The sequence below is a fragment of the Pollachius pollachius genome, assembly GCF_949987615.1.
Source record: "Pollachius pollachius genome assembly, chromosome: 15".
Lineage (NCBI taxonomy): Eukaryota > Metazoa > Chordata > Actinopteri > Gadiformes > Gadidae > Pollachius > Pollachius pollachius.
This window is the reverse complement of record NC_136948.1, coordinates 830,605-855,112: the sequence shown is the minus strand read 5'-3', so window position 1 is coordinate 855,112 and position 24,508 is coordinate 830,605. Positions and strand designations below refer to the sequence as shown.

Here is a 24,508-nt window from a genome sequence, read left to right as displayed (position 1 = left end):
GGAAAGAAAAACAAGTCAATGCACTTCCTTGGCTCAATACTGAAATATTTAACCTGATGAAGGAAAGAGAATCTGCATTGAAATATCATTGAAGCCCTAATTAAATATTGATAGGCATAGGTTCACTTCATTATGTAATAAAGTAATCAAAGTCATCAGAAAGGCCAAAGCTAATTTCTCTTTTAGTCACAGGCCTAGGAAGCAGTTAGAGCTCAATCTGAAAGGTAAATGAATGCAAGATCCAGCACAATTAGCTGTAGCCTTTAATCAATATTGATTCTGGGGCTGAAATCGCACAGACTTTTCCTTTAGTCTCCTGTGTAGAGTTTTTGTTGCTTGTACTGCCTTGATGTCTTTGTCATCATCTGTGCGTGTTTGTTTGTTCTTGCTCAAATTGTGTGCTTTATGTTTGTGCAATTGTTTGTCTTTCACCCGTTTTGCTTAGGGCTGCTGTAATTATAAATGTAATGCAATGTATTTTATTTTTATTGTATTTTAGGTTGCCTATTGAAAACTGGCCCGGGACTATCACTGGAAATTCGCCAAATAGGCTCAAGCTGCTCCTTTTACTGTACAGTTAAGGGGACTGTCGACGAAACTATAAACAACTAAACTAAACTAAACTAAACTATTCGATTAAGGATGTTTCATTATCGTATTTAATATGATAATTTGTTAGACCATAACCAAACTTGTTTTTTATTTTATTTAGTGTATATGCAGTTGTCGGCCATTGATGAGCGATAAATATATTTTTTCGACCAGATTAATTATTTAGTGACAGGTAAAGTTTTCTTCCGAACGCACCCGATAAGAAACACGACACGGAACTAAGCGAGTCCTCACCATAAACTGTATAAAATAGATTATTCCACATTAGACAGAATATTGAATGCATGGTTAACAAATAAATCAAATGGTATTGTAAGCCGCGTCACCCGGAAGACGGTGAACTTTAACCCACTTCGACCATGAATGAGTTAATGAACTTCACAAGATCTGCCAATCATATTGGCCCTTCCCGACGAGAGCCAATAATACCGGCCCTTCCCGACGAGAGCCAATCAGCGTCTTGTGCGCTTTGGTCCAGGTCTGACGTCACAAGCTGCTGCTGACAGCCTCGTCTTCCGCTGTTTGCTCCTGACCTCCCTCCAAAATGGCCGGTGTACGAGCCCTTGGTGTGCTCTCCAGGATAGCGTCGAGGAGATACCCCGCGCTCACAGGTAAACCCCAACCCTAACGGCGAAGAACCGCCGGCCGGCGGGAGGATGTCCGGCCGCGGAGGGCTGAGAGGGAACCGGGTGCTAGCTGCTGTTAGCTTGGGTCCTAGGCTAGCTTACATATGTAGTCACGTTAGTAGTGCTAACCGGTTTAGTGTCTGCTTCTCTTCTGTCATGACGGAGGCAGGAAGGCTAAAGGTTATTGGCATTGGCAATGTATATAAGTAACCCTTTGGTTCACTGGTGGGGTGACTGTCTCATTGGCACCGTTCAGCCCATCGGCTGCCTCCTGCCACCGTCTGGTGCAGGGAGGGAATGTAGGTGAGGGGTCAGCCGCCAGACACCCGGCCATGGCCCGGTCGCAGGAGACTCTGAGGTCATGTGAAGAATATCCTTGACCCACATGGCAGGGATAGAGTTAAATGTGTTTATTACAAATAATTAGTATTCTCTTGAATAAAGAATAAAGATCGGTGCGGAAGAACGTCGTCTTTGACTCACCTTTGCCCTCATAACAACACTATCTTAATGCAGTACTATTGTGTATCGGTTTAGGTTGTGCAATGTAGTCATCTGTAGTTTTATTCACAAATGCCATAAATGTCTACACTTGTTAAATGCATCAAATATCCACACGTATTCCCGTATTCCCGTCATTGTTTATTTCTGTCTATTCCGTAGGGTCCTCTTCTCGAACCTTCTCTGTGGCCTCCACCATGATGGGTAATAAAACCTACACAGCCTTATAATTGTCATTGGAAACATTATGATTCGTGCCACATTACATAGTGTCATGAAAAATCGTTTACATTCTGTGTTCATGTTTAGCCCGAACCCACGTGAACTACGAGGTCAAGGGAGATGTGGCCGTTATCCGGATGAATGACCCAAATTCCAAGGTTTGATTAGTTGTCATTAAATGAACAGAATGGGATTCAACTAAATGGAATGACAAAAACACACAAAGTACTTGATTGTCCTCTTTATTGCGCCCCCCCCCCCCCAGGTGAACACCTTGTCGGTCCAGATGCAGAGGGAGATGTCTGAGGTGATGGAGGAGGTCTGGGCCAACACTGCCGTGGGCAGCGCCGTCCTCATCTCCTCCAAGCCCGGCTGCTTCATCGCTGGAGCTGACATCAAGTAGGACCAATATAACTCATTTTCACTCACACATTCACTCTGTGTTAAAATCCTTTTTGTTCACTTAGGATTTTGATATCTGGGTAGAAAAGGGATGATGTCAGTGTGTTTGATCAGTGCCAGAAAATTCTGTTCTGTTCAATATTGTGCTACCTGAAATAACCATAACATATAGGGATCTTCAAACGACCCAAACCACTTCCACGCAAAAACACATGAACAAGTAGGGTCAGAATGTCTGGGCTCTGGGTGAGACTGTCTCAAGCTGGTTCTGAGGGGGTTCACGATCTTCATATCAAGGTCATGTAGGATTAAGTAAACGGGGATAGTTAAATGTGTCCTAACAGAAAAGGGTTGTAACTCTGTTGTAACTGTGGTGTAGGAAGGCCTCACAGAGGGCAGGTTTGACATAATATCCTCAAACGAAGCGTCCATTTGAATGATCCTAACAAGGTTCACCGTCCATCTGCAGCATGATCCAGGCCTGTACGAACACCGACGAGGTGACTCGGCTTTCTCAGGAAGGGCAGAAGATGTTTGAGAAGATTGAGAAATCGCCCAAGCCCATCGTGGCCGCCATCAACGGCTCCTGCTTAGGAGGAGGCCTTGAGGTGAGCCCCGTCTTCTTCAGATTGAACCACAATGGGGACACTTTCTCACAGGGTTCCACTCACAGTATTATCGTCTTATGTCAGGCCTCTGAACTTAATGGTGACTACTCTGACAAATGGGTTGTTTTATGATTTACCAAACCACCATCCTATAACGATACCTGTTTGCGATCACAAACGCATCAGAAACTTTAATCCTACTTTGTCTTATCTAATCCTGTTGTGTGTGCCTTCCAGTTTGCCATCTCGTGCCAGTACAGGATCGCCACCAAGAGTAAGAAGACGGTGCTCGGTACCCCTGAAGTCATGCTGGGTCTGCTGCCCGGAGCCGGAGGCACCCAGAGGCTGCCCAAGATGGTGGGTTATCCTTCAGTTATACTGAGGATTACCTTTTATCAGCCAAGCCAGTCAAGCTTTTATGAACAAGGGTCACTTGAAGGCGTAGTGCCTTTGGATTATTGCATTAGTGTTGCTCTACTTGGCAGAATAATGTCGAGGGGAGTCTAATCAATGTCCATTCAAAACATTGGAGATAAAACCGATATTATTTCAACTCTAAGCATGAGTTTATGTTAAGATATCTGTTCTAAAATGATGATCCTCCTATCCGATCCGCCTGGATCAGACTGTGCTGTGTAGGAGACAGACCATATTGTATCGACCAAAAGGAACGAGTGTGTCTGAATATTCCTGTGGTCTGCAGGTGGGAATCCCCAGTGCCTTCGATATGATGCTGACCGGCAGAAACATCAGAGCGGACAAGGCCAAGAAGATGGGCCTGGTGCACCAGCTGGTGGACCCCCTCGGTAAGACAGGGGTCAAACACAACTCAAAGTCCCCGCGCGGGAACTCTGCCAGCCGGCTGGGCCCAAAATGATATTGTTAAGTGGAGCCAATATTGATTGCAGTTTTATTGTTATCAGTCTGGCCTTATCCAAAGCTTATTCCTTTGGATATGTGTGTCTACTAGATGTCCTGTGTGCGCTGCTTGATTGTCCCTCGGCTAGTTGATTATTATTGGATGTCCTTATGGGACAAACCATCAGTACACCACCTGAATAAGACGTGTCCTCGGTGACGCTGCAGTAGTCCTTCACACCGTCCTTCCTTCCCTCTGTGGTGTTCAGGTCCGGGGCTGAAGGGCCCAGAGGACAGGACCATCGAGTACCTGGAGGAGGTCGCCATCGAGTTCGCCCGAGGAATCGTTGCCAAGAAGATCCCCCTGACCAAAGAGAAGGGCACGATGCAGAGTGAGCAACACACCTCGCACTGGGGCTCAACGCTTCATCCAAACCGACATTGCAATGTAATGGAACGCCGTTTGCAAATCGCAACGGCTGTGAAAAAAAAAAAGAAGAAAAAAGACTTGGTCAAAAAAATCGCAATTAGATATTTCCCCGAATCGTTCAGCCCTACCCCCGGCTGCAGTGTCCTCCCCCTGGTGTCTCACTCTCATCCTCCCCTGGTGTCTCACTCTCATCCTCCCCTGGTGTCTCACTCTCATCCTCCCCTGGTGGCTCACTCTCGTCATCCCCTGTTGTCTCACTCTAGTACTCCCTGCTGTCTCACTCCTCCCCTGATGTCTCACTCTCCTCTTTAGTGTCTCACTCCTCCCCTGGTGTCTCACTCCTCCCCTAGTGTCTCCTCCCCATATTTCTCCCTTCTGTCCCCCCTGATGTCTCATTCCTCCCATGGTGTCTCACTCCTCCCAATATTTCTCACTTCTGTCCCCCATGATGTCTCACTCCTCCCCTGGTGTCTCACTCCTCCCCTAGTGTCTCCTCCACATATTTCTCCCTTCTGTCCCCCCTGATGTCTCACTCCTCTCATGGCGTCTCACTCCTCCCAATATTTCTCCCTTCTGTCCCCCCTGATGTCTCACTCCTCCCATGGTGTCTCACTCCTCCCCATATTTCTCACTTATGTCCCCCCCTGATGTCTCACTCCTCCATTGGTGTCTCACTCCTCCCCTGCTGTCTCACCCTCCTCCTCCCTTCGTGTCTCACTCCCCCTTAATGTCTCACTCCTCCCCTGCTGTCTCACTCCTCCCCTGCTGTCTCACCCTCCTCCTCCCTTAGTGTCTCACTCCTGTCCCCTCCTTCCTCCTCAGAGCTCCAGGACTACGTCATGAGCTACCCGGTGGTTCGTAATCAGATCTACAAAACGGTGACGGGCAAAGTGATGAAGCAGAGCAAGGGGCTGTACCCTGCGCCGCTGAAGATCATCGATGTGAGTTCCCTCCTCTCGCTGTTCAGACCCCCTATTGGGTTTCCTGCCCTGTTAAGGGGAGGAGGATGTTTTAGTTTTCTTGTTAAGCTTGAGTCCCAGTAGTGTGACTGATGTGTGTCCCTCATGGTCTCAGAGTGTGAAGGCTGGTCTGGAGCAGGGTCCAGACGCTGGGTACCTGGCGGAGTCTCAGGTAATGAGGAAGCGCTGGGCTTTATAGCGCTAATGCTCTCTAATGCATACCAGCCAGATCTGATGACTGACAGTGGCAACCAAATATTTTTATTTTTGCTTTCTTTCAGAATTTCGGTCAGTTGGCGAAAACGACAGAATCCGAAGCTCTCATCGGCCTCTATCAGGGCCAGGTGATCTGCAAGAAGAATCGCTTTGGAACACCTGCGAGACCAGTGAAGTACGTCTGGGATACAACACCAGCGCTTTGCCCATGGATACATTTAACAAGATGAAAAGGAAACATCTTTTACTATGATATACAAGTGTGTTTTTTGTACACATAATCAAGTGAGGGTTGATTTGGACGATGAGGTCATAAAGTGCAGATGTGGTAAGAGATGGCAGTTTAAAGTGCTTTTGGCAATGATGGTACATAACACCATAAATATGAATACAGCAGGGTACGACAACAATTGATTCTTGAAGTTGTTTAAACACTCTAAAAAGAGAGGATTGATTGAAGATTCAAGGGATTTATTTGTCACATGTGAAATTAAAAAGTGCCGCAGAAGCAGTGCAATTGAATAAAAATATAAAAGATACAATGTGATTAAAATAACATGCAAAGCATTGCTAAATATATAGCACTGGTCTGCTATAGCAGCATGTAAACACTGGAATGATTCAGAGGTGACTGTATGGCCAGTGTCTGCCAGGTACGTGTCTGTCTGTCTGTCTGTCAGCGGGCTGCTAAGTGTGTGTCCGTCTCTCCCGTCAGGACGCTGGCCATCCTGGGAGCAGGTCTGATGGGGGCGGGCGTGGCCCAGGTGACGGTGGACAAGGGCATCCACACCATCCTGAAGGACACCACTGTGCCCGGCCTGGCCAGGGGCGAGCAGCAGGTCTACAAAGGGTCCGTCTCACCCTCTAGTGTCTCACCCTCTAGTGTCTCACCCTCTAGTGTCTCACCCTCTAAGCTCACCCTCTAGTGTCTCACCCTCTAGTGTCTCACCCTCTAAGCTCACCCTCTAGTGTCTCACCCTCTAGTGTCTCACCCTCTAAGCTCACCCTCTAGTGTCTCACCCTCTAGTGTCTCACCCTCTAGTGTCTCACCCTCTAGGCTCACCCTCTAGTGTCTCTCCCTCTAGTGTCTCACCCTCAAGGCTCACCCTCTAGTGTCTCACCCTCTAGGCTCACCCTCTAGTGTCTCACCCTCTAGGCTCATTTCTTGTTTCTCCCCGAACTCTTCCTGTGCCCCCCTCCAGACTCAACACCAAGACCAAGAAGAGGAGCATCACGTCGTTCGAGAGGGACTCCATCCTGTCGGGCCTGACGGGGCAGCTGGACTACAGCGGCTTCGAGAAGGCCGACATGGTGATCGAGGCCGTGTTCGAAGACATCAACATCAAGCACAAGGTCCTCAAGGAGGTGGAAGCTGTGAGTAGGTCCGACTCCTCTCTGCTCCTCACTGGTCCTCTCTGGTTCTCTCTGGTCCTCTCTGGTCCTCTCTGGTTCTCTCTGGTCTCTGGTCCTCTCTGGTCTCTGGTTCTCTCTGGCCCCCTCTGGTTCTCTCCCGTTCTCTCCCGTTCTCTCTGGTCCTCTCTGGTTCTCTCTGGTTCTCTCCCGTTCTCTCTGGTCTCTGGTTCTCCCTGGTCTCTGGTCCTCTCTGGTTCTCTCTGGTCTCTGGTTCTCTCTGGTCCTATCTGGTTCTCTCTGGTCCTCTCTGGTTCTCTCTGGTCTCTGGTTCTCTCTGGTCTCTGGTTCTCTCTGGTCTCTGGTCCTCTGTGGTCTCTGGTCTCTGGTTCTCACTGGTCTCTGGTTCTCTCTGGTTCTCTCTGGTTCTCTCTAGTCCTCTCTAGTCCTCTCTGGTCCTCTCTGGTTCTCTCTAGTCCTCTCTGGTTCTCTCTGGTTCTCTCTGGTCCTCTCTGGCCCTCTCGAAGTGGTCTGGGTTCAAACCCTGATGTGTACCGGTATCCTAAACCCTGACCCTCGCTGTAGGAACCCTCTAACCTAATGAATGTGTTGCAGGTCATCTCTCCACACTGTATATTCGCCAGCAATACGTCGGCACTGCCCATCAAGGACATCGCGGCTGCCAGTATCAGACCGGATAAGGTTAGTAATCTATCCACTCATTCCTCTGTTTAATGAATGCTAGTCTTTTTGTTTGAACCTGCGTGCCTCTTGAGTCACCTGCCGCGCCCCTCCTCCCAGAGCCCCTGGTTGAATGACCTTCTGCCCCCCCCGCCCCCCAGGTGATCGGTATGCACTACTTCTCCCCGGTGGACAAGATGCAGCTGCTGGAGATCATCACCACGGAGCAGACGTCTAAGGACACCACAGCCGCCGCCGTGGCCGTGGGCCTCAAGCAGGGCAAGGTCATCATCGTGGTCGGGGTGAGGCACACGCACGCACGCACGCACACACACACACACACACACACTCACACACTCTCACACCATTTAATGTCGGTGGATGTTTTTGTAATGACCTTTTTATGTTGATTGAATTATTTTGTTCCCTGCTTGTTTCACCCCTTTATTTGACCCCTCTATTTGATTGGTCGCACTCGGTCACCTGTCCATCAGTAACTCTATGACCTGAAAACCTTCTTGGCTCTCGTTGGAAACAAACCAGAAGCTTCTTCTATCTGGAGGTTTAACGCTATGGGGACCTGTCTGTCTGTCTGTCTGTCTGTAGGACGGGCCTGGCTTCTACACCACCCGCTGTCTGGGACCCATGCTGGGGGAGGCAGTCCGAGTGCTGCAGGTTGGTACCGCACCGCTACACAACACTGTGTTAACACCACACGCCAACACAACAACGTGTTAACACAACACACCAACACTTGCTGGAAGAGGGGTTGAAGGAGCTGTTATTGGTTACTTTTTATTGAATGATGAATATTATTGTTCCCTAGTTATTTAATAATATATATTATTGTTATTCATTGAATGATTGATATTATTGTTATTATTTATTGAATTTGATTGTGTATTTCCAGTGAGGGGTTGGGCCTAGTGAAGTCATGTCGTTATGGTTGTTGGTTAGTATTTGTTTAGGATCGATTATTGTTAAGTATTTGTTTACAATTGATGTGGTTGCATGTGACAGAGGGGGGGTCCTTAGAGGTTGTTGTCTAGTATCTATCCATGTTGTTGTTGTTTTCTAGTATCTATCCATGTTGTTGTTGTTGTCTAGTATCTATCCATGTTGTTGTTGTTGTTGTCTAGTATCTATCCATGATGGATGTTGTTGCTTAGTATCTATCCATGTTGATGTTGTTGTTGTCTAGTATCTATCCATGATGTTGTTGTTGTCTATTATCTATCCATGATGTTGTTGTTGTCTAGTATCTATCCATGATGGATGTTGTTGTTGTTTAGTATCTATCCATGTTGTTGTTATTGTTGTCTAGTATCTATCCATGATGGATGTTGTTGTTGTTGTTGTTGTTGTCTAGTATCTATCCATGATTGTTGTCTAGTATCTATCCATGATTGTTGTCTAGTATCTATCCATGTTGTTGTTGTCTAGTATCTATCCATGATGTTTTTGTTGTTTAGTATCTATTCATGATGTTGTTGTCTAGTATCTATCCATGTTGTTGTTGTCCAGTATCTATCCATAATGAATGTAGTTGTTGTTGTCTAGTATCTATCCATGATGTAGTTGTTGTTGTCTAGTATCTATCCATGATGTTGTTGTTTAGTATCTATTCATGTTGTTGTTGTCTAGTATCTATCCATGATGTTGTTGTTGTTGTTTAGTATCTATTCATGATGTTGTTGTGCTCTTCCAGGAAGGGGTGGGGCCCCAGAAGCTGGACCAGCTGACCACGAGCTTCGGCTTCCCGGTAGGCACGGCCACTCTGGCGGACGAGGTGGGCATCGACGTGGCCGCGCACGTGGCGGAGGACCTCGGCAAGGCCTTCGGGTCGCGCTTCGGCGGCGGGAACGTGGAGGTGCTGAAGACCATGGTGGACCTGGGCTTCAAGGGTAGGAACACTATAACACTAACCCCACCCTAAACCTAACCCTAACCCAACCCTAACCTAACCCTAACCCAACGAGGTGCTGAAGACCATGGTGGACCTGGGCTTCAAGGGTAGGAACACTATAACACTAACCCTAACCCTATGGACACTAACCCCAACACTAACCCTTACCCTATGGACACTAACCCCAACACTAACCCTAACCCTATGGACACTAACCCCAACACTAACCCTTACCCTATGGACACTAACCCCAACACTAACCCTTACCCTATGGACACTAACCCCAACACTAACCCTTACCGTATGGACACTAACCCCAACACTAACCCTTACCCTATGGACACTAACCCCTACACTAACCCTTACCGTATGGACACTAACCCCAACACTAGTGAACCCTAACGGCCAATAGGATTTCTTTCGTCTATTTTTATTTGTGTCGGCTTGATGGATGGATAATAAAGGTGTATCCCTAAAGGGGAAGTGTAGTTTTTGGCACAAAGAATGTGAAGTACTGTAAATGAAATGAACCTGTGCATCACAGACGATGGCGATGCGTATCTACAGCAATAAGAGGTGGCGCTAATGTTGAACCCTCAGGCCGTAAGTCGGGGAAGGGCTGCTACGTGTACCAGGAGGGCCTGAAGACTAAGGAGGTGAACCGCGAGCTGGACGACATCATGGACAAGTACAAGCTGACCCCCCACCCCTCAGTGTAAGTCCCCGCTCTCATCCCGGCTTATTATGGGCTGGCAGCGTTGATAATTCATCTTATTACGTTAAAACTAACGTCTATAAGTCCCTGTATGGGGATGAAGTGCCTTCCAGATGAGTCAATGCAAGTTGTTCCTACAGAGCTCTTAGTATAATAATAATAATAATAATAATAATATATGTTGTAGCGGTGTATTACAGAGCTCTTAGTATAATAATAATATATGTTGTAGCGGTGTATTACAGAGCTCTTAGTATAATAATAATATATGTTGTAGCGGTGTATTACAGAGCTCTTAGTATAGTAATAATATATGTTGTAGCAGTGTATTACAGAGCTCTTAGTATAATATATATAATAACGTTGTAGCGGTGTATTACAGAGCTCTTAGTATAATATATATAATAATAATGTAGCGGTGTATTACAGAGCTCTTAGTATAATATATCTAATAATGTAGAGGTGTATTACATAGCTCTTAGTATAATATATATATAATGTTGTAGCGGTGTATTACAGAGCTCTTAGTATAATATATATAATAATGTTGTAGCGGTGTATTACAGAGCTCTTAGTATAATATATATAATAACGTTGTAGCGGTGTATTACAGAGCTCTTAGTATAATATATATAATAATGATGTAGCGGTGTATTACAGAGCTCTTAGTATAATATATATAATAATGTTGTAGCGGTGTATTACAGAGCTCTTAGTATAATATATATACCGTATTTCCCGCACTATAACGCGCACCGGATTATAAAGCGCACCTTCAATGAATGACCTATTTTAGAACTTTTTTCATAAATAGGGCGCACCGGATTATAAAGCGCATTGCATAGAAGATACTGCAGTCAAACGTTTGACTGGGGAAGCGTTATGCATCCACTAGATGGAGCTGTGCTAATTGTATAGCTCGTCACGCGCAACGCAACTGTGAGGACGAGTTGCTGCATTTAGCAGATATAAAACTGGAACCTTTATGACAAAAAAGTAAAACACAATTACGCAGTTCCAAACCTTAGATTTTTTAAATGTCTTGCAAACGTGAATGATACAAAGTAGAGCATCGCACCCTCGAATCTTGTAGTGTGGCCAGTCTTCCGCCCGATTTCCTGGCTCTGTGATCGTATAGTGTGACCTTCCGTGAGTAAGCGCAGTAAAATGCTGTGTGCACTGACTACGATAGCCGTAATGCTGCAAGCGGTGTGGCTTTATCGTAGTCGTAGTGAAACATTTTATTATTATCATTAAATTGTTTTTATTGGTTTTTCATACTGAAACATTTTGACAGAGCGCCGTTTACAACCAGTATGGATCAACCAATTAACCAATTGATCCATATATAAGGCGCTCCGGATTATAAATCGCACTGTCGTTTTTTGAGAAAATTACCGGCTTTTAAGTGCGCCTTATAGTGCGGAAAATACGGTAATAATGTTGTAGCGGTGCATTACAGAGCTCTTAGTATAATATATCTAATAATGTAGCGGTGTATTACAGAGCTCTTAGTATAATATATATATAATGTACAGGTGCATTACAGAGCTCTTAGTATAATATATATAATAATGATGTAGCGGTGTATTACAGAGCTCTTAGTATAATATATATAATAATGATGTAGCGGTGTATTACAGAGCTCTTAGTATAATATATCTAATAATGTAGCGGTGTATTACAGAGCTCTTAGTATAATATATATATAATGTACAGGTGCATTACAGAGCTCTTAGTATAATATATATAATAATGATGTAGCGGTGTATTACAGAGCTCTTAGTATAATATATATAATAATGATGTAGCGGTGTATTACAGAGCTCTTAGTATAATATATATAATAATGTAGCGGTGTATTACAGAGCTCTTAGTATAATATATATAATAATGTACAGGTGTATTACAGAGCTCTTAGTATAATATATATAATAATGTTGTAGCGGTGTATTACAGAGCTCTTAGTATAATATATATAATAATGATGTAGCGGTGTATTACAGAGCTCTTAGTATAATATATATAATAATGTACAGGTGCATTACAGAGCTCTTAGTATAATATATATAATAATGATGTAGCGGTGTATTACAGAGCTCTTAGTATAATATATATAATAATGTACAGGTGCATTACAGAGCTCTTAGTATAATATATATAATAATGATGTAGCGGTGTATTACAGAGCTCTTAGTATAATATATATAATAATGATGTAGCGGTGTATTACAGAGCTCTTAGTATAATATATATAATAATGTACAGGTGTATTACAGAGCTCTTAGTATAATATATATAATAATGTACAGGTGTATTACAGAGCTCTTAGTATAATATATATAATAGTGTACAGGTGTGTTGGGAGGCGTGTCATTAAGGAGGAGGGCGGGGTCAGGCCCCACTGAGCCCTACAGGTTGGGGGGGGGGGCAGTCACCCCCCTGTGAGCAGCAGGAAGTGTTCCTCTGGTTGAACCCTGCTCTGTGTTGTGTTCCTCGTGTTAACCCCCGGTGTGCAGTGTGTTCTGTGTGTTGTGTTCCTCGTGTTAACCCCGGTGTGCTGTGTGTGTTGTGTGTGTTGTGTTAACCCCCGGTGTGCTGTGTGTTGTGCGTTGTGTTCCTCGTGTTAACCCCCGGTGTGCTGTGTGTGTTGTGTGTGTTGTGTTAACCCCCGGTGTGCTGTGTGTTGTGCGTTGTGTTCCTCGTGTTAACCCCCGGTGTGCTGTGTGTTGTGTGTGTTGTGTTAACCCCCAGTGTGCTGTGCGTTGTGTTCCTCGTGTTAACCCCCGGTGTGCTGTGTGTTGTGTGTGTTGTGTTAACCCCCAGTGTGCTGTGCGTTGTGTTCCTCGTGTTAACCCCCGGTGTGCTGTGTGTTGTGTGTGTTGTGTTAACCCCCAGTGTGCTGTGCGTTGTGTTCCTCGTGTTAACCCCCGGTGTGCTGTGTGTTGTGTGTGTTGTGTTAACCCCCAGTGTGCTGTGCGTTGTGTTCCTCGTGTTAACCCCCGGTGTGCTGTGTGTTGTGTGTGTTGTGTTAACCCCCAGTGTGCTGTGCGTTGTGTTCCTCGTGTTAACCCCCGGTGTGCTGTGTGTTGTGTGTGTTGTGTTAACCCCCAGTGTGCTGTGCGTTGTGTTCCTCGTGTTAACCCCCGGTGTGCTGTGTGTTGTGTGTGTTGTGTTAACCCCCAGTGTGCTGTGCGTTGTGTTCCTCGTGTTAACCCCCGGTGTGCTGTGTGTTGTGTGTGTTGTGTTAACCCCCAGTGTGCTGTGCGTTGTGTTCCTCGTGTTAACCCCCGGTGTGCTGTGTGTTGTGTGTGTTGTGTTAACCCCCAGTGTGCTGTGCGTTGTGTTCCTCGTGTTAACCCCCGGTGTGCTGTGCGTTGTGTTCCTCGTGTTATCCCCCGGTGTGCTGTGTGTGTTGTGTGTGTTGTGTTAACCCCCGGTGTGCTGTGTGTTGTGCAGCTCGTCGGACTCTGACGTGCAGTACCGGCTGGTGTCGCGGTTCGTGAACGAGGCGGTGCTGTGTCTGCAGGAGGGCATCCTGAGCAGCCCAGTGGAGGGCGACATCGGGGCCGTGTTCGGGCTGGGCTTCCCGCCCTGCCTGGGAGGTGGGTGCACTGGGAAGAGAATTCCGGGCTCTCGGGAGGCTTCCTGGGAATCTTGGACAAAGGGGACGAGGACCATTTGGTTAAACCTAACATTACTTTATTTTTTACCATAATCAATCACGATGAATAAAACAAGAAAATGATGTATATTATTTACATTTACATCCAGGGCGTTTAGCAGCCGCTTTTATCCAAACGACTTACAATACGTACATTTGTCATAAGAAGTGAAACACTATCGCTGTGGGTACAATAAGGATATTCATAGGAGTACTAACAATCTCCAGGCTAACCCGTTCCCCGTGTACAGCAGTGATAGCAGCTACTGCAGATGCTACACAATTAAGTACTACGAGTAAATGCAACGTTCATTAAGAGCGTACAACAAATGCCTACATTAAGTGCCAGGACGTACAACATACAATGGTTGGTGGGTATATAATATAAATTCTACATTTTAGTATTATGATTGTTAATTTTCAGATGTGGGGATATATGGTTGTATTCTGACAATAGTCCATGAATAAATTTGAATGCGGACAAAGCCGTTAGATAACCGGGGATGTTCTAATGGGTCATGGCCTCCTTCCCCCTCCGTCCTCAGGGCCCTTCCGCTTCGTGGACACGTTCGGCGCAGACAAGCTGGTGCAGAAGATGCGGGCGTACGAGGCGGTGTACGGAAACCACTTCACGCCCTGCCAGCTGCTTCTCGACCACGCTAACGACCCCAGCAAGAAGTTCCACAAGTGATGCGTCACCGCGCGACCAGCTCCACAGAACTCTGCCGAATAGATTGTGACTAGTGATGTGCCTAACCGCTGCGTAGACCGTGCCTGGAGAGATAACCAACGGCTTAGTCCTATTGCCACAGGAATAATAATGTTGAAAGAAATCTCACAGAAGTTGTTCTATTTTTTTTGATACCATTTGATTATTCTTTGTGCTGTGGAGTTCGGAAATTGTAAACCTAATGGTTTATTCATGCCCTGCAAAACCTGTTAATATAAAACATATTCGTTCTTATCTGGGCTTTTTTTGGTTGGATGTCTTCCAATGCACTTAAGTGTCTTTTCTACATTAGGCCTATCTAATTAAGCCATTATTTCATAAGCTAATGTACATTTGAGCCACTAAATTAAATTCTTTCCAACCATCCTCAAAGTGGTTATTCTACAATTTAATATAATTTTCTTTATGTGATCAAAGCATTAAAATACTGTCTTGAGAGTTGCATCACGAGATGAGAACATGTCTCAAACCCAATTCGCCGGATAAGTCACATGTCTGCTCCCCATTGTCCGCCGCCAGACCCACCGGGGTGTGTACAGACAGACACACTGGGGCGCGTACAGTGGGTGAGCTTCGGGAGGCTGGGTGTGTCACAGTGGTCGAGCTACGGGCGGCTGGGGTTGGGCCGGTTGAGTAGTGTGGCGCGTTGCCCTGTGGTCCTCTTCGGTACAGGCTCGTGTCGCAGCATCCTTTCAGCACAACGCCTCAGAACTCGTCTCGTGAAGGATGCTCTGGGCGGAAGATGCGCTGACCGTAACGATCCGGACCTCGGCCGACATCCATGAGAAGGTGAGGCGTGTCTCCTCGGGTTAGAGCTTCCACTAAAATACAATTTAAACCAAACAAAACAGCCATCGCACCTGGATGGAGAGCGGAGGACACGCAAGACTCGAGATAACGACCGGTGTTTACGAAGGCCATGGCGAAGTAGTAGTCTCATATGCTGAAGATGAATACGTTAACCAAAATGTCTAAAAACAAACATTCGGAGTCGGTGAGGGTGGTGGTCCGCTGCCGCCCGTTAAACCGGAGAGAAACCGGCCCGACGGAACGGGAAAACATTTTGGAGATAAACGACAAATTGGGACAGATTACCATTCGAAACCCCAACGCCCCGGCCGAACAACCTCAGAAAACGTTCACGTTTGATTCCGTTTACGACTGTAACTCAAATCAAATGGATATCTACGACGACACGGTGGGACCCCTGGTGGAGTCGGTGCTTCATGGCTTTAACGGAACGATATTCGCTTACGGCCAGACCGGCACAGGTAAGACATATACGATGCAAGGTGTTTCCAACAATCCAGAGGAACGGGGGATTGTACCAAATTCGTTTGAGCACATTTTTACCCAGATCTCCAGAACTCAGAATCAAAAGTACCTGGTCAGGGCGTCCTACCTGGAGATCTACCAAGAGGAGATCCGAGACCTCTTATGCAAAGACAACAGCCGGAGTCTGGAGCTCAAGGAGAACGCCGACTGCGGGGTGTACGTCAAAGACCTGTCCTCCGTGGTCTCCAAGAACGTCTCGGAGCTGGAGCACGTCATGAACATGGGCAACCAGTCCCGGGCGGTGGGTTTCACCCACATGAACGACCGCAGCTCGCGCTCCCACGCCATCTTCGTGGTGACGGTGGAGTGCAGCGAGGCGGGGCCCGACGGCGAGGACCACATCCGCGTGGGCAAGCTCAACATGGTGGACCTGGCGGGCAGCGAGCGCCAGAGCAAGACCGGCGCCAAGGGCAAGCGTCTGAAGGAGGCCGCCAAGATCAACCTGTCCCTGTCGGCGCTGGGGAACGTCATCTCGGCGCTGGTGGACGGCCGCAGCACCCACGTGCCGTACCGCGACTCCAAGCTCACCCGCCTGCTGCAGGACTCGCTGGGCGGGAACGCCAAGACGGTGATGCTGGCCACGGTGGGGCCGTCGGGCCGGCACCACGACGAGACGCTCACCACGCTGCGCTACGCCAGCCGCGCCAAGAACATCAAGAACAAGCCCCGCATCAACGAGGACCCCAAGGACGCGCTGCTCCGGGAGTTCCAGGAGGAGATCGCCAGGCTGAAGGCGCAGCTGGAGGAGCGAGGGATCCTGGCCAAGGAGAGGAGGAGGAGGCGCAGGGACAGCAAGAGGCTCAGCCGGAGTCTGCCCGGCATGGAGGAGGAGGGGGGGGTGCCAGGGTTCAAGGAGCGAGACATGATGGTGTGGAGCGCCATGCTGAAGGAAGCCGGAGGAGGAGGAGGAGGAGGAGGAGGAGGTGCAGACGACGGGAACATCGGGAGCGGCCCCTGCTTCCAGCTGGGGGCCAGGGAGAAGTTTCAGGAGTGGGGGGAGAAGGAGACGCACAAGGACGACGTCCAGTCGGACCAAGAGGCCCTGGAGAAGATCATAGAGAAGTACAAGGTAGGGCCCGGCGGCGGCGCCACCCCGTGGGGGAGACATCGGGGCAGGAAGGCATGTCGGCTGGAAACAAAAGGTTCTCCCTGCATGAATAATGGATGGTTTAAGTCTTCTTTGTTTCTCAGGCCATGGAGAGCAAACTCCTCGTCGGGGGGAAGAACATAATTGATCACACAAATGAACAGCAGAAAATGCTCACGCTGAAGAGACAAGAGATCGCAGAGCAGGTAAGGAAACACCCCAGGAATAATCATTGACAAACTACGACTATTTTTTGTTTTTTTAATCCTATTTCTTCCGAGGCGCTACACTGCAGGCACCAGGGGTGATCCCCGACTGATTAAGAACGCAGTCCCAGGAGTGATATCACTCTTTATTATCTTTATTGGGGGGGGGGGATAATGCCACCCCAGGGCCCCCCTTGGATTCGCCCCTGGGGTCAACACATCGTAATGCCACCCCATGCCCCCCCCTTTGGGTAACCTAGCCCTAGGTTTACACATCGTAACACCGAGCGGCCCGCTTGCTCTCCAGATCCGACGGGAGCGGGAGATCCAGCAGCAGTTGATGCTGCAGGACGAGGAGACGCTGGAGATGAGAGAAACCTTCTCCTCCATGCACCACGAGGTGGAGCTGAAGACCAGGAAGCTGAGAAAGGTGAGGACCATGATGACTCACTCACCCCCTAGACACGGGGGCCACGCCCATAACACCAGCACAGAGGGAGGGGGGAGAGGGAGGGAGAGACGTGGGGGGGGGCGGGGGACAGAGGGAGGGAGAGAGGTGGGGGGGAGAGAGACAGAGGGGGGGAGAGAGACAGAGGGAGGGAGAGAGAGGGAGGGAGAGAGGTGGGGGGGAGGGACAGAGGGAGGGAGAGAGGTGGGGGGGAGAGAGACAGAGGGAGGGAGAGAGAGGGAGGGAGAGACGTGGGGGGGGGTGGGGGACAGAGGGAGGGAGAGAGGTGGGGGAGAGAGAGACAGAGGGGGGGAGAGAGGCAGAGGGAGGGAGAGAGAGGGAGGGAGAGAGGTGGGGGGGAGGGACAGAGGGAGGGAGAGAGGTGGGGGGGGAGGGACAGAGGGAGGGAGAGAGGTGGGGGGGAGAGAGACAGAGGGGGGGAGAGAGACAGAGGGAGGGAGAGAGAGGGAGGGAGAGAGGTGGGGGGGAGGGACAGAGGGAGGGAGAGAGGTGGGGGGGAGGGACAGAGGGAGGGAGAGAGGTGGGGGGGAGAGAGACAGAGGGAGGGAGAGAGAGGGAGGGAGAGACGTGGGGGGGGTGGGGGACAGAGGGAGGGAGAGAGGTGGGGGGGAGAGAGACAGAGGGGGGGAGAGAGGTGGGGGGGAGAGAGACAGAGGGAGGGAGAGAGAGGGAGGGAGAGAGGTGGGGGGGAGGGACAGAGGGAGGGAGAGAGGTGGGGGGGAGAGAGACAGAGGGATGGAGAGAGGTGGGGGGGAGAGAGACAGAGGGGGGGAGAGAGACAGAGGGAGGGAGAGAGAGGGAGGGAGGGAGAGAGGTGGGGGGGAGAGAGACAGAGGGAGGGAGAGAGGTGGGGGGGAGAGAGACAGGGAGGGAGAGAGGTGGGGGGGAGGGACAGAGGGAGGGAGAGAGGTGGGGGGAAGAGAGACAGGGAGGGAGAGAGGTGGGGGGGAGAGAGACAGAGGGAAGGAGAGAGAGGGAGGGAGAGAGGTGGGGGGAGAGAGACAGAGGGAGGGAGAGAGGTGGGGGGGCGGGGGACAGAGGGAGGGAGAGAGGTGGGGGGGAGAGAGACAGAGGGGGGGAGAGAGACAGAGGGAGGGAGAGAGGTGGGGGGGAGGGACAGAGGGAGGGAGAGAGGTGGGGGGGAGAGAGACAGAGGGAGGGAGAGAGACAGAGGGAGGGAGAGAGAGGGAGGGAGAGAGGTGGGGGGGGAGGGACAGAGGGAGGGAGAGAGGTGGGGGGGAGAGAGACAGAGGGGGGGAGAGAGACAGAGGGAGGGAGAGAGAGGGAGGGAGAGAGGTGGGGGGGAGGGACAGAGGGAGGGAGAGAGGTGGGGGGGAGGGACAGAGGGAGGGAGAGAGGTGGGGGGGAGAGAGACAGAGGGAGGGAGAGAGAGGGAGGGAGAGACGTGGGGGGGGTGGGGGACAGAGGGAGGGAGAGAGGTGGGGGGGAGAGAGACAGAGGGGGGGAGAGAGGTGGGGGGGAGAGAGACAGAGGGAGGGAGAGAGAGGGAGGGAGAGAGGTGGGGGGGAGGGACAGAGGGAGGGAGAGAGGTGGGGGGGAGAGAGACAGAGGGATGGAGAGAGGTGGGGGGGAGAGAGACAGAGGGGGGGAGAGAGACAGAGGGAGGGAGAGAGAGGGAGGGAGGGAGAGAGGTGGGGGGGAGAGAGACAGAGGGAGGGAGAGAGGTGGGGGGGAGAGAGACAGGGAGGGAGAGAGGTGGGGGGGAGGGACAGAGGGAGGGAGAGAGGTGGGGGGAAGAGAGACAGGGAGGGAGAGAGGTGGGGGGGAGAGAGACAGAGGGAAGGAGAGAGAGGGAGGGAGAGAGGTGGGGGGAGAGAGACAGAGGGAGGGAGAGAGGTGGGGGGGCGGGGGACAGAGGGAGGGAGAGAGGTGGGGGGGAGAGAGACAGAGGGGGGGAGAGAGACAGAGGGAGGGAGAGAGGTGGGGGGGAGGGACAGAGGGAGGGAGAGAGGTGGGGGGGAGAGAGACAGAGGGAGGGAGAGAGGTGGGGGGGCGGGGGACAGAGGGAGGGAGAGAGGTGGGGGGGAGAGAGACATGGGGGGGGAGAGAGACAGAGGGAGGGAGAGAGGTGGGGGGGAGGGACAGAGGGAGGGAGAGAGGTGGGGGGGGAGGGACAAAGGGAGGGAGAGAGGTGGGGGGGAGAGAGACAGAGGGAGGGAGAGAGAGGGAGGGAGAGACGTGGGGGGGGTGGGGGACAGAGGGAGGGAGAGAGGTGGGGGGGAGAGAGACAGAGGGGGGGAGAGAGACAGAGGGAGGGAGAGAGGTGGGGGGGAGGGACAGAGGGAGGGAGAGAGGTGGGGGGGGAGGGACAAAGGGAGGGAGAGAGGTGGGGGGGAGAGAGACAGAGGGAGGGAGAGAGAGGGAGGGAGAGACGTGGGGGGGGTGGGGGACAGAGGGAGGGAGAGAGGTGGGGGGGAGAGAGACAGAGGGAGGGAGAGAGAGGGAGGGAGAGAGGTGGGGGGAGAGAGACAGAGGGAGGGAGAGAGGTGGGGGGGAGAGAGACAGAGGGAGGGAGAGAGGTGGGGGGGAGAGAGACAGAGGGAGGGAGAGAGGTGGGGGGGAGGGACAGATGGTGGTTGGGGCAGGGAGGGAGAGAGACTAAGTGAGAGAGAGATAGAGAAGTAGATAGATAGATAGTGGGAGGAAGGGAGGGAGTCTAGGAGAGAGAGAGAGAGAGAGAGAGAGAGAGGGAGAGGGTGAGAGAGAGAGAGAGAGAGCGAGAGAGACAGGAAAAAAAATGGATAGATGGATGGATAGTTGGTTGAACTGCACTTGAACAAACTAATGCACACTGTTTTGCCTGTAGCAGTAAGATAACCATAGGTGGTCTTCTCTTTGACAGCTTTATGCCAAGCTGCAGATGGTGAGGTTAGAGCTGTGCGATGTAATCGAGGAGCATGTGTTGACCAGACAAGAGCTGGAGCAGACCCAGAACGAACTGACCAGAGAGCTCAAGTACAAGTAGGTCACACACACACTCCCGGTACAGACACACACACTCCCAGTACAGACACACACACACACACACACTTGATACAGACATACACACACACACACACACACACACACACACACACACACTCAATACAGACACACACACACACACACTCTCTCACTAAAGAAACACACACACACACACACACACTTAATACAGACACTCAAACAAAGTTACACTCTCACTACACCCCATCTTAATTCAGACACAAACAAACATTCTCAATACACACACATACACACACACGCACACACAATATATAGACAGACAGACACACACTCTCCATCCACCTTTTCTTAATACTGACATAGACAGTATCATTAGATTTAAGATGCTTTGGATGCAAGCATCTGCTGAATGAAGACTTAGTATTAGTCACAGTTAACAGTATATGTTTAACCACATTTCATCATGCAATTATCTTAATTGGTTACTCTGGTTGGTAAAGGACTAAGCCGTGTTTGGTGAGCACATTTTTACAACTTTGATGTCAGCAGTACACAATGACGATAGTTTTAACATGGATAGAATGAAGTGAAAACAGTTTTTGTTGTGTGTACTTTTCAAATAGAAAGCTCTATCTTTAGGCGATTAAGTTTTATATGAAAAGACCTACAAAGTGCCATTCCGCCTTGGTTCACCAATAAACTGCCATTCTGCAGGTTCATGCTGATCGAGAACTTCATCCCGCCAGAGGAGAAGAACAAGATGATGAACAGGGTGTACTTCGACGGCGAGGAGGAGCAGTGGCGGTTTCAACCCATCCTGGCGTCCAACAGGTCAGTCCCAGCATCCATCCACCCGCAGTTGGAACACAAGGAGAAACGTTAGGAATGCTATTGATTCAATTCACGTTCAATGTGTTTTATGATTTATATGAAACAGTGTTCTCCCTCATCCGCATGTTCTAATATTTTCCTGGTGTGATGTAATGTTTTGTGGGTGTTATCATCAAGGTTCAACATTAGAAAAAGCTTTATTTTCCATTGACAGAGTGACGACAACATTAATGTCATTCACGCTAAAAACATTGGAAAACAATTGACAGCAAACAAACAAGTTAAGTCCAATTGTACAGGGATAAAACAATGGAACAGTCTCCCAACAGATCTAATAACCAATAATGATTTTCAAGCTTTCTCCGTCGGACAAAGGTTTGTCTGCTCACGCAACAGACCTGCACACACTTATAGGATTTTGTAGTGCTAGTAGGATAGGGGTATATTTTTTATAAAATATGTAACGTAGTGCTTTTAGTAAACTTTTTCATCCTATGTATTTATATTATTGTATCTTGTTATCCTTTTAATGTTTACTTCCATGTTTAGATATTATTGTGTCTTTTTTTGTTTTGTAGTATTTAGTAGTACTTACCTACCCAGGGACTACAGGTGGAAAGTAGCAGTTTGCTAAAATCTGGTACAGTGCATCTCTCCTTGCTCTAAACAAGGTTAATGTTTCTTTTGTACATTGTCCCTGTTCAGATAAAGTTACATGACATTACATGAGGATAAAGTTCAGACGGATGTGATAAGTCGGTCCTCCTTTAATCAGGGAGGGCCTACAGGGCCCTTGAAGCCGTCTCTGGGAGTTAGTGTCTCTCTGTTTATCAATGAGCACCCCAACAGATTCAGGACTCATCCCTCCTCTCCCCCCAGGACCCCCACCGAGGTGAAGAGGAGGCCCACCTCCGTCGTCGGTTACAAGAGACCCATCAGTCAGTACGCACAGATGGCGGTTGCCACGGCAACGGGAGCACCATCCAGATACCAGGTCAGCCTTTGTCTTCCTTTGTTGTTTGCTGTTCAAGAAATCAAACCAAAGTGCATTAGAGGAACGTCCCCAAGGGTTTCTGGTGCCTTATGATCATTTATGATAACACCTCTTCAACTGATGCTCTTATCTTTAAGTGTAGATCAGACATGGCACGCAAGGATTTCCTCTTTAAATACTTTAATTAAAACAAATATATTACAATTTCTCGTTCTTTGCATTGTTACATATGTATTTTTATTAACTTTTATTAATGAATCAGGCCTGACTTTAGTCTGTAACCACAGCTCCTGTACCTCAGTATTCAGCTCCTGTACCTCAGTATTCAGCTGTATTACCTCAGTATTCAGCTGTAGTACCTCAGTATTCAGCTGCAGTAGTCAGCTGTAGTACCTCAGTATTCAGCTGTAGTACCTCAGTATTCAGCTGTAGTACCTCAGTATTCAGTAACCACCTCTCCTGTACCTCAGTATTCAGCTGTAGTACCTCAGTATTCAGCTGTAGTACCTCAGTATTCAGCTGTAGTACCTCAGTATTCAGTAACCAGCTCTCCTCCTCTCCTGCAGGCGGAGAACATTCTGCTGCTGGAGCTGGACATGTCTCCCCCCACCATGTTCACCCTGAACCTGAACGGAGCCCACCTGGAGAGGGTCTTCTCCCCCTGTCCCGGCCGGGACCCCCCCCCCGGGGTGACCCCCAGGGAGAGGGGCCCCGCTGCCCGGGTCCGCAGGTCCCGGTCATGGTAGGGTCCCCGTTCCCACATCTCCCACAGTTCTCCTGGTTTTGGGGTTTCTTTTGAAGCCTTAACGGTAAAGGCCGCTGAGCATGAGTGCTGTCCTGTTTTATATTTAGAATCATCCAACGTTGTAACGCTGTAGTTGTTATAACGAAGCAAAGGATCATTTCTGTCATGGGAACCACAACGCTATCCTTTAGTACGACCCTATTCATGCGAGTGAAGTCCAAAGGGGCTGGAACGTACTTTATTTGCTGTGCCTGACTGCAATGCCCAGCAATTTGTACATCGTTAACTCTTATATACTTTTCACACTTTTATTTGATTCCAGCTAAACTCGTTTCAACTCATTCATTTTAATTTATATTACACCTGTAGGTATAATTATACAATTGTTGATACAATTAACACAGAAAATGTCATAAGTTACGTTTGACCCAACCAGAGGGAATCACATGACCCCACTGACTCCTCCCCCTGTCACTGGCCTCCTCACTGACTCCTCCCCCTGTCACTGACTCCTCCCCGTGACCAGACCCACCTCCTCCCTGACTCCTCCCCCTGTCACTGACCTCCTCCCTGACTCCTCCCCCTGTGACCAGACCCACCTCCTCACTGACTCCTCCCCCTGTGACCAGACCCACCTCCTCACTGACTCCTCCCCTTGTCACTGACCTCCTCACTGACTCCTCCCCCTGTCACTGACTCCTCCCTCTGCCACTGACTCCATCACTGACTCCTCCCCCTGTGACCAGACCCACCTCTCCACTGACTCCTCCCCTTGTCACTGACTCCTCCCCCTGTGACCAGACCCACCTCCTCACTGACTCCTCCCCCTGTGACCAGACCCACCTCCTCACTGACTCCTCCCCCTGTGACCAGACCCACCTCCTCACTGACTCCTCCCCCTGTGACCAGACCCACCTCCTCACTGACTCCTCCCCCTGTCACTGACCTCCTCACTGACTCCTCCCCCTGCCACTGACTCCTCCCCCTGCCACTGACTCCTCCCCTGTGGATAACAGCGCGGTCTCCTTGTGCCCCCCCCAGGTACCAGGCCCCCCAGGCCCAGCGCGTCTCCTCCTCCTCCTCCTCCTCCTCTCTGGGCTCCGGGGCTCAGTCTCTGTCCGACCCCCCCCCGAGGCAGCGGCACTCCTCCGCCCTCTGCCCGCCCCTGGGGGGCGCCCCGCCCACTGCCGCCCCCCAGGGCCACGCCCCCCAGGGCCACGCCCCCCCGGCCTCGCCCCCCGGCGCCCCGTAGGACGGCGGGGGGCGTGTGTACGTACAGCAGATTGAGGTTCACTGTTGGTCATTACTTCAGGTTTTTTATTTCGTTGTTAAAGATGTGTTTGGGCATGGGCTTCTGGCGTTCTGTGAGCATGTTTTGATGTAACCAGAAGAACTAT

The 24,508-nt window shown here is 49.7% G+C and overlaps 2 protein-coding genes across 2 annotated transcripts; both read left to right on the top strand.

Moving 5' to 3' along the window:
• The first annotated feature begins 1,105 nt into the window (after positions 1-1,105).
• hadhab (hydroxyacyl-CoA dehydrogenase trifunctional multienzyme complex subunit alpha b) lies at positions 1,106-14,846 on the top strand. The gene is made up of 20 exons (XM_079752640.1): positions 1,106-1,223; positions 1,902-1,943; positions 2,049-2,119; positions 2,227-2,360; positions 2,833-2,971; positions 3,209-3,328; positions 3,675-3,777; positions 4,099-4,221; positions 5,082-5,200; positions 5,334-5,390; positions 5,500-5,609; positions 6,150-6,284; positions 6,637-6,808; positions 7,400-7,486; positions 7,627-7,767; positions 8,072-8,140; positions 9,174-9,369; positions 9,972-10,086; positions 13,546-13,691; positions 14,296-14,846. The coding sequence occupies exons 1-20, from the start codon at positions 1,157-1,159 to the stop codon at positions 14,439-14,441; spliced, it is 2,292 nt and encodes a 763-aa protein (XP_079608766.1). The 5' UTR covers positions 1,106-1,156; the 3' UTR covers positions 14,442-14,846.
• Positions 14,847-15,420: 574 nt separating this feature from the next.
• LOC307087168 (kinesin-like protein KIF3B) lies at positions 15,421-24,363 on the top strand (the record flags this gene model as incomplete). The annotated part of the gene is made up of 8 exons (XM_079752639.1): positions 15,421-16,884; positions 17,007-17,108; positions 17,416-17,538; positions 20,441-20,559; positions 21,256-21,372; positions 22,252-22,366; positions 22,933-23,108; positions 24,153-24,363. The coding sequence occupies 8 exons, from the start codon at positions 15,421-15,423 to the stop codon at positions 24,361-24,363; spliced, it is 2,427 nt and encodes an 808-aa protein (XP_079608765.1).
• Between the last annotated feature and the right edge of the window lie 145 nt (positions 24,364-24,508).

What these genes read in the sequence shown, in the direction of transcription:
- hadhab (XM_079752640.1), top strand. Translation starts at nt 1,157, where the DNA reads ATGGCCGGTGTACGAGCCCTTGGTGTGCTCTCCAGGATAGCGTCGAGG. An exon ending in AGGTCATCATCGTGGTCGGG is followed by an intron (nt 7,768 to 8,071) that starts GTGAGGCACACG and finishes GTCTGTCTGTAG; the next exon opens with GACGGGCCTGGCTTCTACAC. An exon ending in CTGACCCCCCACCCCTCAGT is followed by an intron (nt 10,087 to 13,545) that starts GTAAGTCCCCGC and finishes TGTGTTGTGCAG; the next exon opens with CTCGTCGGACTCTGACGTGC.